At 34.5% G+C, this 15525-nt stretch overlaps 3 protein-coding genes across 4 annotated transcripts; 1 reads left to right on the top strand and 2 right to left on the bottom strand.

Moving 5' to 3' along the window:
* Positions 1–2961: 2961 nt before the first annotated feature.
* Positions 2962–7443, top strand: LOC145605686 (dynamin-related protein 5A-like). Its single transcript, XM_081661760.1, has 8 exons — positions 2962–3380; positions 3811–4002; positions 4093–4299; positions 4535–4963; positions 5176–5403; positions 5492–5687; positions 6366–7017; positions 7148–7443. Exons 1-8 carry the CDS (start codon positions 3000–3002, stop codon positions 7332–7334), a joined length of 2472 nt encoding a protein of 823 aa, XP_081517886.1. The 5' UTR covers positions 2962–2999; the 3' UTR covers positions 7335–7443.
* Positions 7444–7975: 532 nt separating this feature from the next.
* On the bottom strand, positions 7976–11335 carry LOC145606175 (putative FBD-associated F-box protein At1g61330). Of its 2 annotated transcripts, none has more exons than XM_081662225.1 (3): positions 10618–11335; positions 10175–10336; positions 7976–8597 (listed from the first exon to the last, which is right to left on the bottom strand). In XM_081662225.1, exons 1-3 carry the CDS (start codon positions 10642–10644, stop codon positions 8223–8225), a joined length of 564 nt encoding a protein of 187 aa, XP_081518351.1. In that variant the 5' UTR covers positions 10645–11335; the 3' UTR covers positions 7976–8222. The 2 variants fall into 2 exon arrangements, with proteins under 2 accessions (XP_081518351.1, XP_081518352.1); XM_081662226.1 differs by having other exon boundaries at positions 10175–10323.
* A 1276-nt stretch (positions 11336–12611) lies between these two features.
* LOC145604238 (FBD-associated F-box protein At1g61320-like) lies at positions 12612–14002 on the bottom strand. The gene is made up of 2 exons (XM_081660173.1): positions 13061–14002; positions 12612–12629 (listed from the first exon to the last, which is right to left on the bottom strand). Exons 1-2 carry the CDS (start codon positions 14000–14002, stop codon positions 12612–12614), a joined length of 960 nt encoding a protein of 319 aa, XP_081516299.1.
* Between the last annotated feature and the right edge of the window lie 1523 nt (positions 14003–15525).

Raw genomic sequence — 15525 nt, 5'->3', positions numbered from 1 at the left:
GCCTAATCCCCACCTAATCTCCACCTACCAATACACAATCCAACATATATAATATAAAAACAAATAAAATGATTAATATTACACACTTATTTTATTATTAGTTATAAAATAGGTGAATTACAAATTATTACATCTATTATTTTATTTTACATATTTTTTTTATATAAAATAGTATTAAAGTATATAATTTTATAAAATATATAAATGTGGATGTGAGGTAGGGATGAGGCGGGTACGAACTGGGGCGGGGTGAGCGGGGTGGGTATGAGGCGGGTACAATGTCAAATCCACCTCGCCCCATCACCCATGATTGGTATGATTTTTATCCCCTTCCCCACCCCATCACCTACCAAACCAAGACCCACCCCAGTGGGGCGGGTCTCCTACTTGACCCGCCCCACTGACATCCCTACTTGTACTATATTCCACTTATTTTAAAAACAGAAGTAAGGGTCTCGTATTGAGTTAAAAAGAAAATGTAGGTAAACACTTTATAATGGTAAGAGGTAACGGAAAGGTTACTCCTATTATCATATATACGAATTATGATTTTGTGATAGAATCTCCTTAGACTTGTGAAGTGAAGTCTTTCTTTTGGTTGCGGATGGTGCCTAGAACCGTATGTAACAGACTAACAGTAATCAATTTGCTTAGAAAAATTTGAACGTTTTTTTTTTCTTCATTTTGGAAAAAAGTTTGAACGTTTATGTGGGAGCAACCTATACCAATATCTTTAGTAATGGCACTCATCATAATATTAAACCATGGTACTCACTAATAAGGAAAATAACAAAAACAAATGAGCACTTTGCCTTTGTTTAATTTATTCTTACTTTTAAGACATGCTCATGGTGTTGGTCTATTAGATTTGAATTGTTATTGAGTTATAATTATTTAAGTGATCCATCGACATTCAATATCATAGTCCAAATTTTCATTTCCAAATTGTTAAAAGATTTCATCACTTTTTGCCCACTCTTTACTCTATTAGTGGTATTCTTATCCTACCCTACTACTATATTAAAATAAAACAAGTTGTTTAATGTATCTTACTCCGTATAAGTGATTTTCTAATGTGTACCCATGGATACATGAAGATCGGAGCTACAACACTAAGTATATTTGTTAGTATAATTAGATATATAAAGAACATTCTGTCTTATCATGTGCCCATGGGCATACATCAGAAATTTTCACAAATTTGTAGCTAACATATGCCCATAGGCACACGTTAAGATAAACCGAACAAAGAAAAGTTAATCCATCATGTTAGTTTTGTAGAAATATCCATATATAGGCTGATAGCAAGTGATTCAATATTAGAGTTAAGGCCTTGTTCATTGAGCTTCTGAGCACACCAGATCAAATTTCAGCAGATTAGGGTGGAACATGTATCAGCAAATTATTAATACTCAGTAGAGCAGAGCTCAGCAGATTTTAGCAGAATAGACCGCAACAACTCAAAAGAACAAGGCCCCCGAAAGTTAGAATAGTAAAAAATAAATAAAAAGATATAATAAATAAATAAATAATTAAATAAAAGTTTAATGACCTTGGATACTATAGCTACAGAGCAAGTAGGTATGTGGTATGTAGCATATGATAAGCACGTTAACGTCCTTTGATATAATGGGTAGATCCGCACGCCCCCAAAACAACGCATGATCCGATGCACCCCTCACTATCATCATTCTAATTCTAATTGTTGCATACCAACAGTTGACTAACACTATCACACAACTACACAAGCCCATATTATTCTTGGGAAGATGGAACGTGTACGTTTGGGGACATTAATGGGAAGTCAATGGCATAGGCCATGGCAAATTGAAGCGAGACGAGACTAGACTGAGTCAGATTTGAAAATTTGAATTGTCTTTTAATAATTCAAGCTAACTTAGCTAAGTGGATTAAATTAGGTGTTGTAGTTTCTGGTTATAACCAAAAGATAGGATTGTCATATAAAGTGTATTTGTGAAAATGATTAACTAAATGAAGCGGAATTATATGAAACTAAACTAAACTAAACTTACTGAAGTTTAAGTGAACTAAAATTAATTGTTTTAAAAGGATTGTTTACCTATATAGTGAACTGAAATGTATTTTCAATATACAAAGAGTTAGTAAATCAATGATACATTGCTATGAGGGAATGTTAGCAAAAGGAGGACTATAATAGTTATAATTATTGAAAAAAAAAGCTAAAGTTGTTGATAATCTAATCAAGTTATAGTCTTAGGTCTTAAATACCATGATTTAAACTTGACCTAAATCTGAAGCCCAGTCAATCCAGTATATACTGAATTTAAGACTAAGCTAATTTGTACTGATGTTGATTCGATCCAAACTTGACCCAAACACGAGGCTCATCCGATCTGAATTTACTATACCAGAATATCAAATGATTTAACCTTTAATTATACTCGAAAGCTTATCTAATCCAAATTTGATTCCAACTCTTAGTACTCCGATTACAAGCTACCCCCAACCTAATACTCACATGTTTCATCTTGACTTAAACACGAAACAAAATCAATACATACTCGTCATAACATGAAACGACTCAAATCAAACCTCGGATTTACCGAAACCAAACATCACCCAAATCAAAATTAATCAACCCATAATGTCTCTTCTGCCAAAATTAAAGTCCCCATAACTAATCCGATTCAAATTTAAACAGCGCTGAAACTTGGCAATAACACATTACTCGAATTCGATATGATCGATACGTCCATAACCAATTCAAACCCGAGCCACACACTTGATTTGATAACTCTTGTGTCTAGTTATCCCAATGAGTTTAGGTTGTGGATCATCAAAATCAAGTGAGCCCATATTACCAAAAGACTAACAAACAAAAAGCCCACATAAATCCTAAATCCATCTCTCTCTTCTTCCCTCCTCCGCTCCAACGGCTTCCTTTCCATATTCAAATTCAAATTCCTCCTCCTTCTCAACTTCACTATTTCCCCCCATTTTCTCTCTCCTCTTCAACAATGGCGACTCCAAGTACATTCCTCAATACCCCCACTAAAACCCCATCAAAAACTTCATCATCTAAACGACACCACCATCAAATCGCCCAAACCCAAAACCCTAACCCTAACCCTAATTCCTCAATGCCATCTTCCAGTGAATTCAAATCAAGATTCGAAGCATACAATCGATTACAAGCTGCTGCTGTTGCTTTCGGCGAAAAGCTTCCGATACCTGAAATCGTTGCAATTGGTGGACAATCTGATGGCAAGAGTTCTCTACTTGAAGCACTTCTTGGATTTCGATTTAATGTTCGTGAAGTTGAAATGGGTACTCGTAGACCTTTGATTCTTCAAATGGTTCATGATTCTACTGCTTTGGAGCCTCGTTGTCGATTCCAAGTTCGTATTCTTCTTCTTTAATTTCCCATTTTCAACATTTTTGTTCTTTTGATTTATTTCTAGGTTTTGTATGATTAAATGAATCAAATTTTTCAATTTTTCCTGGATTTTTGCTTGATTTTACCCTGTTTTATTCATTAAGTTGTAAATTTGGGAACAATATCGTCTCGATTCACTAATTAGAAAGGGATGAGCATGATGAAATTTTTAATTTTTGTTGGGGAGGGTTATTTTTGTAGCATTTGAAATGATTAATTGTTTCCCATGTTAGTAATATTCTAATTGCAGTCATTAATTAAAACTATAGGCTTAATATTGTAGGAGAAATCGATAAACAAAGGTTAGATTGTTGTGTATAAGTAATTAAGTTATTCATGACATTGGTTGTCATTTTTATAAATTGAACTGTGGTTCGAAATTGCTATGACAGGATGAGGATTCTGAGGAATATGGTAATTCGATTTCGCTGGCATCTGCTATTGCCGATACAATAAAATCGCGTACTGAGGCGCTTTTGAAGAAGACTAATACAGCAGTTTCTTCCAAGCCAATTGTTATGAGAGCTGAATATGCTTACTGTCCAAATTTGACTATCATTGATACCCCGGGTTTCGTTCTAAAGGTAGATTTTTAGTTTGCAGTGATATGATGCAAATGCCAAAACATTTTGCAGTGTATGATGCTTATGACAGATTGGAATTCTGGTTGACAGGCTAAAAAGGGAGAGCCAGACAGTACACCTGATGAAATCTTATCAATGGTGAAGTCATTAGCAAGTCCACCCCATCGAATTCTCTTGTTCCTTCAGCAGAGTAGTGTCGAATGGTGCTCATCGTTGTGGCTGGATGCTATTCGTGATATTGATCCTACTTTTAGACGGACAATAATCGTTGTCTCGAAATTTGATAACCGGCTTAAGGTATGATTTCTGAATTGCATGTCCTTCATAAAAGATTGGAAACATATGAGCTGCATAGTGTTGGACCTGTTAATATAACAGTAATTTCGCTTTTGTATTGGCTTGAATGAAAAAATTTGCTAGTTAGTCACTATTGTGAAATGTGAGAGAAGTGGAGAGTGATCAACATTTCGTCCTTAACTAAGATATACTCTCAATGATGGAATAGTTTGACTAACAGGCCTCATGTCTTTAGGAATTTGGTGACCGTTGGGAGGTTGATCGGTATCTGAGTGCAAGTGGTTACCTAGGAGAAAATATTCGGCCTTTTTATGTGGCCCTTCCCAAGGAGAGGAATACAATCTCTAATGATGAGTTTCGACGCCAAATTTCTCATGTTGACACAGAAGTTCTGCGCCATCTGCGTGAAGGTGTCAAGGGAGGTTTTGATGAAGAAAAGTTTCGCCCCTTTATTGGTTTTAGCTCTGTTAGGGAGTATCTGGAATCTGAGCTTCAGAAACGTTACAAGGAAGCTGCCCCAGCAACACTAGCATTGCTTGAGCAGCGTTGTGGTGAGGTTACCTCTGAGCTGGCTAATATGGAGTCAAAGATACAGGCAACTTCTGATGTTTCTCATCTTCGAAGATCAGCAATGTTACACACAGCTTCCATAAGCAGTCATGTGGTGTGTATCTAGCATTCATTAAACATTTAAACTTGCTTTATTATATTCTTTATATCCCTTTCTTGGTAAATCCTATTAATCGAGCTCTAGTTTAAGTTTGGTTTCTGAAAACTGAATATAATAATTGAAGGTCTTAATCAATATTAAGGCTTGAATCTTTCCCCTTCCAAACTTAACTTAAATGGACCATTTTTATCCATTGATTTTTAAAGGTATCATTAATTGGTGGAGCAGCTGATCCATCTCCAGAGCAATGGGGAAAAACAACTGAGGAGGAGCGTTTGCACAGTGGTTCTGGGGGCTGGCCTGGTGTTACAGCTGACATTAAACCCCCAAATTCTACACTGAGGCTTTACGGAGGGGCTGCTTTTGAACGAGTCATGCATGAGTTTTGCTGTGCTGCATATTCCATTGATTGTCCTCAAGTATCCAGAGAAAAGGTAGTTGTATTATTAGTGTAATTTAGTTTGGCTGGTCTGGCAATCTTGCGTCTTCTGATATATAAATATCACATGTATCCCCCAACAGGTGGCCAATATCTTGCTTGCTCATGCTGGTCGTGGTGGGAGTAGAGGTATAACTGAGGCAGCTGCTGAGATTGCACGTACTGCTGCCAGATCATGGCTAGCACCCCTGCTTGACACTGCATGTGATCGACTTGCATTTGTTTTAACAAATCTGTATGAACTTGCCAATGAGCGAAATCAATGCCAGAACTCAGAATGTAAGAGACCAAACTATGAATCTTTTTTGTATTCTTTTTGTAGTTTTCCTGGAAAACTGTTTCATGAATTTGTGACATGTCCTCTTTTTCTTGTACAATTCTGTTTTTTAAACATCTTGACATGTGGTTTTTTGTAATAGATTGGCTTTAAGAGGGGTATTTTGGAAGTCTAGTATTATTATTACGTTTTGGTTCAGTAGCTTTAGTATAAATAGAGGGAGGGTAGAAAGAAGAAGGCAGGCAGAATTTTGGAGTAGTTTCTTAGGAGAGTTGTGACCTAAAGTTACTATTGGAGCTTTGTAGGCTAAACCTACTACTATCGTTTGTAAAACCATTAATTTGTTTAATCAAATTTCTGAGTTTATCTCCTTCGTTGTACTGATATTTCATCGAGTAATATCAGTTTATTACATTTTTGTTGAATCTATTACTACTGTAGGTTAAATTGGTTCGAAGTCATTTTAATGAAAAAAAGGATAACTTTCCTTCACTATCTGCAACTTTACATCTCTGCACTACAATATTTGGAATTACTAGTCATTTGTTAATTTAAGTTAAATGGGGAGAAATACAATATCTAAATTTCTCCATTATATTTAGGACTCTAATGTATTTTTCGGAAGGGTATTTGACATGATGATGAACCATCTAACTGAGCAGGGATTTTGTTCTTTTTAGATGGGAAGAAAACAGGAGACATGGATGGTTACATTGGTTTCCATGCTGCTTTGAGGCACTCATTCAATAGGTTCATTAAAGATCTTGCTAAACAGTGTAAACAGCTAGTTCGACACCACCTTGATTCAGTGACAAGTCCGTATTCTCTTGCTTGTTATGAAAGTGACCAAGGTAGCCTTATAACTTCCAGTTACAGACAAGTTTCTCCTGCATCACTTTACCTAGATATGTCAGATGGTGCTCGAGGTTTGCAAAATGAAGCAACAGCAAACCAAGAGAATATACCACCTGAGAAAAATGTGCGGGAAACCACACCAGGCAAAGGTCCAGAAGACAGAGAAGCTCTTCGTGATAATCAAATGACAGTGCCTGAAACCCCTTCACCTGATCAACCATGTGAGTTAGTTTATGGTTTGGTGAAGAAAGAGGCAGGAAATTATATGGAAGTTGGAGCAAGGAAAAGGCATCCTAGAATATTGGGCAATAGAAATAATGCCAGTCTTTATTTTGGAAATGGAGATAATGGTTTTAGATCAGGTTCTGCATATGCTGACATATGCTCTTCGGCTGCTCAGCATTTTGCTCGGATACGTGAGATTCTAGTTGAGAAAAGTGTGACAACTGCACTAAATTCTGGATTTTTAACTCCATGGTAAGTGGCTTTCCTTTTTTTTTTCTTTGTTGACAGGAAGTGGCTTTCTTATACTACGTAAATGGCATACTCATGATAGATGTTTGATGGAATATACTATAATCTTACTCGGTTTCTAAAATTAATGCAGTCAAGAAAGGCTTATGGTATCACTTGGGATGGATTTGTTTGCTGTAAATGATGAAAAATTCATGGAGATGTTTGTTGCACCTGGGGCAATTGATATCCTTCAAAATGAAAGGCAATCTCTTCAGAAACGACAAAAGGTTCTTCAATCTTGCTTAAATGAGTTTAAGAGTGTTGCTAGGACACTCTGATCGAGCTACATTTGCACTTGTAAAAAGTTCCTGTATTGCCCTTCAAAAGCAGCTGTTGCATTTCCGACACAAATCAGGTTGATGTTGCTGTTGCTGTTGCAATTGTTAATTGGAGATCAACTGTAATATCTGTTGTACTAATAGTAAAGTTTCAATGCCACTGCTTTGTGGCTGTTCTCTGGGTAATTTACTGCCAGTAAGATTTCAGTGATTTGCTCTTGTATAGAATGAGTATTTTCCCTTGAGAAATTTGTATCACTAACTTTCATTATTCTGGATCAATTAGATGATAGAAAATTTTTAGCAAGAATCACTTTATAATTTGTTCTTTTTGCGAAGAACTATTTAATGGAAAATTTTGTGTGCTGAGTTACCTCTAAATTTTGTGTGCAAATAAGGGCTAAGCCTGATAGAAAAATCTAACTATAGGACATTTTTTGCTAAAAACATGTCTTGTATATCAATTTACCAGACCTGAAACAATTTCAAACCAGAACGAAGAATAAATCAAATCATATAACAAAACAACAAATGATCTAATATCGAAAACATACTTGATTTGTCTAGCAAAGGAAAAAAACAATGTTCAAACTTGAAAACGCCTACATGCAATGCAGGATACAGTCTGCAGTAACCGCAGTTATTCTTCAACAACAAAATGAAAAAAAGGTTTACATGACTCTCACAAGTCATAACCAGAAGTTCATAACCTATCAAATAGGTCGATTAACAAAGAAAAAGAAACAATGTTTAAACATCAAAACGCCTACATGTAATGTAGGATGCAGTCTGCAGTAACTGCAGTTATTCTTCAACAACAAAACGAAAAAGTTTAACATGACTCTCACAAGTCATCATAACAGTTCATAACCTTGCAAAATAGACCGATCAATAAGGATAGAGCTCGTTGAAGGGTCGATGCTTAGGAGCAATAACACCATCCTCTTTGTCATTGTACTCGTAAAGAACCACTTTGATTGTAGGAGTTGATCTCAAAGAGTTTGCAAACTCTAAAAACTCAGCAACAGCAAAAGGATGCTGCTTCAGGCAGTAGTTCTTCGACGCAAAAACAGCAATGTTCTCCATATTTGGCACCTTTATCAGGAAGAACTTGAGCAGCTGTATTTCCCAATCATTGAAGTTGAAGTTGGAGAACTTCACTAGTTTCAGGAAGGATAGGCGTTTATCATCATGTTGCTCGAATTTGAGATTATCTTTCATTATCAAGTATTGGTTTGTTTGTTGAAAAGCAAAGTTTTGCATCTGTTCAATGAGATAAATAGATTATTGTTAAAAACATATGTAAACTAAACAAATTGAAATGGATTTATACCAAATTGTCAAAAATGTACACATTAACAAAAGAGAACAAGCAATTTGACTATGCTACTTATATATTGTAAAGGATAATAATGATAAAAGATTATTATTATTAGTTATTGTTTATCGTTTGTAATCCCTTGATGATGATTATTTGTATTATTGTATATTATTCATAATTGATATAAAGAATTAAGGTTTATATGTAGTTTTGTTATTTTCTTAAATTTAATTGTTCTTTCTAACTTTGAACATATATATATTAGATTAAATTGATGTTAATCAATGTAATTAATGCTTAATTTAAAAAAAATAATCAATTTAAAATTTTTCCAAATTTGGGATTATCAGAAAAGAACATGTTGTAATAGATTCATGTTTAGTGAATTGAATTTATAAGGGTTTTTCAAAACCAAGGAGGTGGAGGTCGCCAACGGGGATAAGGGGGAAAGGGAGGTTAGCCGGCAGGGGAGGTAGGTTGCCGAAGGAAATTAGAAGAAATGGAAGGAAATTAGAGTGTAACTAGCCTTCTGTCCCGTGCAATGCACAGGTTGTTTATAGATAATTGTATTGAGAGATGAGTGAGGAAATATCAATAAATTAGTATGGGTGTAATGTGTAACAAAAACCATGATTAAAGAAATTTATCTTTTTAGACTTTGATTCATAATGAAGCTTTGTAAAAAAGAAGGTGGGGGGAACTAAAATTAAATAAGAAAAGGAAAAGGTTGAATTGAAGAGGGGAGATGAAGATGAAGGGTTTAATGAAAGAGTGAAGAAAGATATTTATAAAAAAAATTAAACATATAAGATGACATGTGGCACATTGGCTTGGAAAAGAAGATGGAGAAGTGTAATAGGATGAGGACACATGTCTTTTTGGTTTGAGTTTTTAAATACTAATAAAGTATAGATTAATTAGAGGGTAATTAAGGAATAAATTTCCTCTAGCAATAAATAAATAAATAAATAAAATAAGCGTGGTGGTTTTTTTAACCAAAAAGCTTTTAAAAGGTTTTTTTTCGCAAAATGGTGCTTTACAAAGGTTTTTTCTCACAATTTTTCCATAAAAAAATTAAATGTAAAAACTTTTACTGAATTTTATAATACCAAGTAAGTATACGCAAGTAATAGATGGTAATCTGAGGCAAGGTTGGTAATAGGAAGGTAATGAATTTCCGGTTAAGTGGTAATGTTGGTGTAAGTTTATGTTGATACCTACTTGAATGGGGATAGATATGAATATATATTTGCCATAAGTAATTGATATTAAAACTAAAATTAAATTACTCAATATATAATCTTTATACTTAAATTAAATTTTCTAAAATTTGGGGGCTTAAGAAACATGAGGCCCTGTGATGTTGTGTTGTTTGCACAACCTAATAGCCGGCCTTGGAGATGAATAAGGTATTAAGGTGTATAATTTTTTCGTTTGTGATAAGGAATATATCAAATTCAACAACTAGCTTACTATCACCACATATGTATATATAAAGCAAAGTCTAAGAGATACTTACATCAATGAAAAGTCTCTCAATAATTGGGCATCTATCAACAAAAGCAATAATGTCAAATGGATTGCAAATGCTTGTGGCCTTCATAAGCACTTGGAGTTCCTTTACATGAAAGAGACCATGTAGTCCGTTCATCTTTCCAATTTTGAAGGCTGCAAAAAGATCCTAGCATGACAAACAACTCCATCATTAATAATATAAATAAAATGTTTCAAAAAAAATAATAAAATGTAACGAATTAATAAGGTAAAGCGTGGGTTGATTCAATTGAACCTACTTAGGTGGCTAGGTCAATACAAAACTTTTCCAATATGTCACAACCATATCATAAGCATGACATGACATGAACAACATAATTGTTAATAAGCCATGAATTATTTAAAAGTTAGCAAACGTATGACATTTGGGATGACATGTGTGTAATTATATTAAGATGATCCACTTACACGACATGATCTGATTCCATTCGACATGGCAAAAACCTAACACAGCTTCCAAAGCGTGTACTTGTAACGGTCGACTGGGGTCTTGCCTAGCTCTAGCACCACCCTTAATTATTAAGTTTCCAATCGGGGTGAAATTTCAATTCTGTTACCATACAAATGATTTCTTAAACTTATCAATGTAAAAAATCTACTAATTAAGATAGGGACCACCTTGCAAAATTTATTTTTTCAAGATCTAACAAGTACTTCCTCCATTCTTTTTTAATTTCAATGTTTTGAGATATACACAATTCACATACATACAAACCTTCATCTTATTCTTTCTCCTTCCTCACACCCACCTTCATCTTCTTCCTCCTCCTCCCACAATCCTACTCATCTTCAAGTTACTTCGATTTGGACATCACCAATACCAACATTTTCTTCCTCCCACTCATCTAGCTTAAAGCTACTTCAATTTCGACATCCCCAACGCCAACAGCAGCTTCGCCGCCAAATTAAACGAAAACCCTAGAAACAAATTGAGAAATACAGGGTACGGTATGTTTAACCCTAAAGGGTAGGTGATGAGTTTTCCCTCCCCCGTTCACCATTAAAGCTGAGCCTCCCTTTATTATCCATTGAAGCTGAGATTCATCAATGGCAGCCCGTACTTGATTTGCGACAATTACTTTGCGAAATTAAAATGAAATTACCTCATTCTTTTGTGCAATTGATAAATTAATATATACATTGATAAATTTGTTGCTTTGTTGGTGTTATTAATTGATAGAAGGAGGGGGGGAATTATCGAGGAAGAGAGAGAAAATGAAAACTAAAGCCCCCTTTCACTGTTATATGTCGCTTTCGATCAACTTGAAAATAATAAAACAACAGCTAGAAAAAGTAAAATTAAAATAATGAACAATAACGTTCATATTTACTAGTTTGCCACCAGATCAACAAAGTTCGTTAATCTGGCAGATCAACTTGGATTTGCCGCTAATAAAACCAATATTTTAATAATTATGAGAAACTACCTAATAAAAAAAATGTTATATTAAACTACCTAATAAAGGGAACATGTTGTAAAAAACAACCTAAAAAAAGGTAAAATGTTGTTAAATACTACTCATACCGGATTTCCACCGTTGACCGACCTCAAAACACTCTCGAAATCACCGTTTCATTCCCAAAACTAACACATTTTGCTTGAAATTCACCACACCTAAAACACCTTTCAACCCGAAAACCATCACCTCTAACCCCCAAAAACCACCATCCTGAAGCACTAATTTACCCTCACCAACTCGGAACGTCCTCCAACTACCCCGAAAATAACCTTACCATCTTGGAAATCAACCCTCACGGTAGTTTCGGGGGGTGTTTTAAGGTGGATCAACGTCGTAAAATTAAGTCAACAGTGGAAATTCGGTCAAATGTGGTATTTTACGACATTTTACCTTTTATTAGATACTTTCTTACAATATTATTTAATTAGGTAGTTTCTCACAAAATTTTGGTTTTATTAGGTAGTTTCTCACAAAAAGTATAGGAATTTAATGACAATTTATGTTAGTTGTACACTCACGAGTTAGGGCCTGTTCTCATTGACTGAACTGAACTGAACTCAGCTGAACTGAACTGAACTGAAATGAATATTTTATAAGAGAAGGAAATTAGGAGCTGAACTGAACTGAACTGAACTGAGCTGAGCTGAACTGAACTGAACTGAACTCAACTGAACTGAACTCAACTGAACTGAACTGAATTTCAACGTAAGAGAACAGGCCCTTACTATGAGAAGTTAAATAGTCAATACATACTACTCCTTACTAAGATAAACTATAGTTACATGCTCATTTCTAGGCATTAGAATATATTTATTATCTCAACACAATCATGACCCGGCATGTTTAAATCCGACAAAATGGTGACTCGAACAGGATATGACCCAACTTGCAAATTGAGACCCGAGTTAATTCAGGGTTTTGAGACCCGCACGACATGACCCATTATGGAGATGATCTGATCTGAATAAAAATTAAACCGACAAATTATTGACATGAACTTAATTCGACCCAAACCCAAGAATGCCCTTAACTCGTTATCACTTTTTGAAACCCGATTTTAACCCGGCCTGTTATAAATCCGACCCAAATTTAACCCGACCTATTATTTACCCGATCTGCACCCGACTCAAAATCAAAAGGAAATGACCGAACCGAGTTGACTCGACTCACAATGAACCGACTCAAACCCAACCCGAATACCCAAATCGACAGCTTTAGACTCATATGTTGTATTTTTAGATTAGTCTCGATTTATAACTACAAAATATTAATATTTTTAATTTTTACTAAAGTATAATTTAAAATATTTATGACATAAAATATGCATTGCAAGCGTGAAACTAAAATGGTGCAATTACCAAAAAAAAATAAAATAAAAAAAATAAGCGTACCTCAATTAATGTGCTACTGATAGTCAAAACTCTAACATGTGCGATGTCCATCATAAGTTTCTTCAATTTTTGCACATTGATAGCAAGCGACACACGTTCGCAATCGAGCATTACATCACTTAGTTCAAACATTTGTTTTTCTCCAAAAGTCAAATTTCGAGGGGTTCCATCAATGTGGAAATTGCTCATAGTCCGAGCATCTACAAAGACTGAACCAAGTTGATAACAATCGAGAATTTTTAGTACCTTAAAAAATTTTAAGGCTCTTGCATCAACCTTAATTTGACGGATTTCATGACATTGTACAATTTCTAAATGTTCTAGGAGAGAACAATTATCAATTACAGTCTTGACAAAAGATCGTTTTAGATTGATATGCCTTAGGATCAGAGAGTGCAAAAATTGTAAACCCTTAAACTTGGACGGTAAATTTACCACACAATATGAAATTCTTAGAGTTTGTATAGATTTAATATCAAGAATTTCAAAAGGAATTTGTAAAGGACTTGCATAAGGCTTTCCCATTAAAAAATCCAAGTCTACTTCTTTAGGCTCTTTATGCAAAACTGTAACAAGCCATAAATTAATCAAATGCTCAATATTGTTTGAATTCAGACATAGCTTAAATGTTTCAATTTTCTCACTACAGTGATGCATGATGACACGATCAACAATGTTAACAGGTTGAAATTGATAAAATTTTCTTGAAAATAAATAATCAAAGCACAAGTGCTTGGAATGTTGCCATGACTTCTCAAACCTCTTAGCGAGGATTGATGTTTGGCTTGCTTCTTTGATGGGTAAAAAAGATATGATGTGTTCAACAACATCATTAGCGAGGGTGACGGATGGAGTATTTTGACCTAGATCTATAACATCACACATGATTTTTAGTTGTTTTTTGGATGGGTTCTCTTCATCTTTACTCGAATTGCTCTCCATTATTGATCAGAATATGAAAAGGTGAAGAGAGAAAAAGCCCAATTTGTTTAGGTTTTATGATGATATGTAAACTTCTACCACTTTATTTATGCATGTATTCAAAATTATTGTTATCTTCTAATAAGGAACAAAATCAACCTTGATTTGTTTCACACCTTAGACCATTAGAGAAGTGTGAAAACTATTTATTTGTACCATAAAATCATTTCTTGATAAGGTATAAAATCATATTTTTTTTCATAAAAGATGGAAAATAAGTTGACACTCATTAAAAACCTTTAGAAGAAGTTACTCCCTCTTAATTATTTATTTATTTATTTTTATTTTTAAATTAATAAAATTAATTTATTTATTTATTATAGTCTCATGTTTTTTTTGTTTTTTTTTTTTTTTTTTTTTTTTTTTTTTTTTTTTTTGCATAGTTTTCAACCCAATATTTATAAACACAAAGAAATGTCTCTTTGACCAAAACTTAATGATAAGTAAAAACCCTTGACTACCATAGTGTATTGGACAGAAGAAATAATTGAGTTTTTTTTTAGAAACCTAAATTCATTCATTTTCCTTTTCATTAGCCCAATACTTTTTTGTCACCCTTTTCTTTTATTTTCAAGCCCATAGTTATTTAGCATACAAATCAATCCAAGCTCATTTGGAAGTTTGAGAATGTTTAAAGCACAAAAAACAACCGAACAACGCGTAAAGCAGAAAATAAAAGGAATATTCTCGTATTCCTTAAGTGAGGTGCATCACGCGCTAATTTACTCGGTTAGGGGTTACTCGAGGGGTTACTCAGTCATAGTTTACTCGAGTTACTCGGTTATGGGTTACTCAAGTTACTCGATCATGGGTTATTTAAATTAAGAGTTTGGTCAGGGGTTACTCGAGTAATTTGGTTAGGGGGTTACTTAAGCGGTTCGGTCAAAGGGTTACCCGGTCGGGGGTTACTTGAGGGTTACTCGGTCAGTAGTAACTCAAGTAACCCCTGACCGAGTAACTTTAGTAACCCCAACAACTCGAGTAACCCCTGACTGAGAAACTCGAGTAACCCCATCAACTCGTCTAACCCCTGACTGAGTAACTCGAGTAACCCCTGTCGCATGGTACAACAGGCCGCATACAAAAAATTGTGTTTCTTTTCTTGTACTCTATTTTGAATAAGCTTTCACCTTTTCCAATATAATCTTCTACTCCCTCCGTCCCACAATATAGTTTTTACTTTCAATATTTGGAGACTCAAAATGTTGTTTCTATTTCTATTTTTGGATAATATGTAAAGATCATTATACCATCATTTCTTAACTTTTTTCATTGAATTTCCTAATTTATACCCTCAGATTATCAATAATCCTTGTACTTTTTTCCACTTTTTCTCTCTAACTTTGGTCTATAATTGGACTTTTCACTTTTCTCCCGTTAAATTATCCACATGCCTTATACTTTTGTCTAACTTTTGCCCACTTTTAATGTACTTCATTTACTTTATTCTCTCATTTCTAAATACCGTGAAAAAACACAAACAT

The sequence above is a fragment of the Chenopodium album genome, chromosome 22 (assembly GCF_948465745.1).
Source record: "Chenopodium album chromosome 22, dcCheAlbu1.1, whole genome shotgun sequence".
Lineage (NCBI taxonomy): Eukaryota > Viridiplantae > Streptophyta > Magnoliopsida > Caryophyllales > Amaranthaceae > Chenopodium > Chenopodium album.
This window is presented reverse-complemented; position numbering and strand designations above follow the sequence as displayed.

Bases quoted from the DNA above. Each gene is read 5' to 3' on its own strand.
- LOC145605686 (XM_081661760.1), top strand. From the start codon at position 3,000: ATGGCGACTCCAAGTACATTCCTCAATACCCCCACTAAAACCCCATCA. The intron at 4,300-4,534 runs GTATGATTTCTG...TCATGTCTTTAG, and splicing joins AATTTGATAACCGGCTTAAG to GAATTTGGTGACCGTTGGGA. The intron at 7,018-7,147 runs GTAAGTGGCTTT...AAATTAATGCAG, and splicing joins TCTGGATTTTTAACTCCATG to TCAAGAAAGGCTTATGGTAT.
- LOC145606175 (XM_081662225.1), bottom strand. From the start codon at position 10,644: ATGTCGAATGGAATCAGATCATGTCGT. The intron at 10,337-10,617 runs GTAAGTGGATCA...TTGTCATGCTAG, and splicing joins ATGGAATCAGATCATGTCGT to GATCTTTTTGCAGCCTTCAA. The intron at 8,598-10,174 runs GTAAGTATCTCT...CTCATTGAACAG, and splicing joins TTGAGAGACTTTTCATTGAT to ATGCAAAACTTTGCTTTTCA.
- LOC145604238 (XM_081660173.1), bottom strand. From the start codon at position 14,002: ATGGAGAGCAATTCGAGTAAAGATGAAGAGAACCCATCCAAAAAACAA.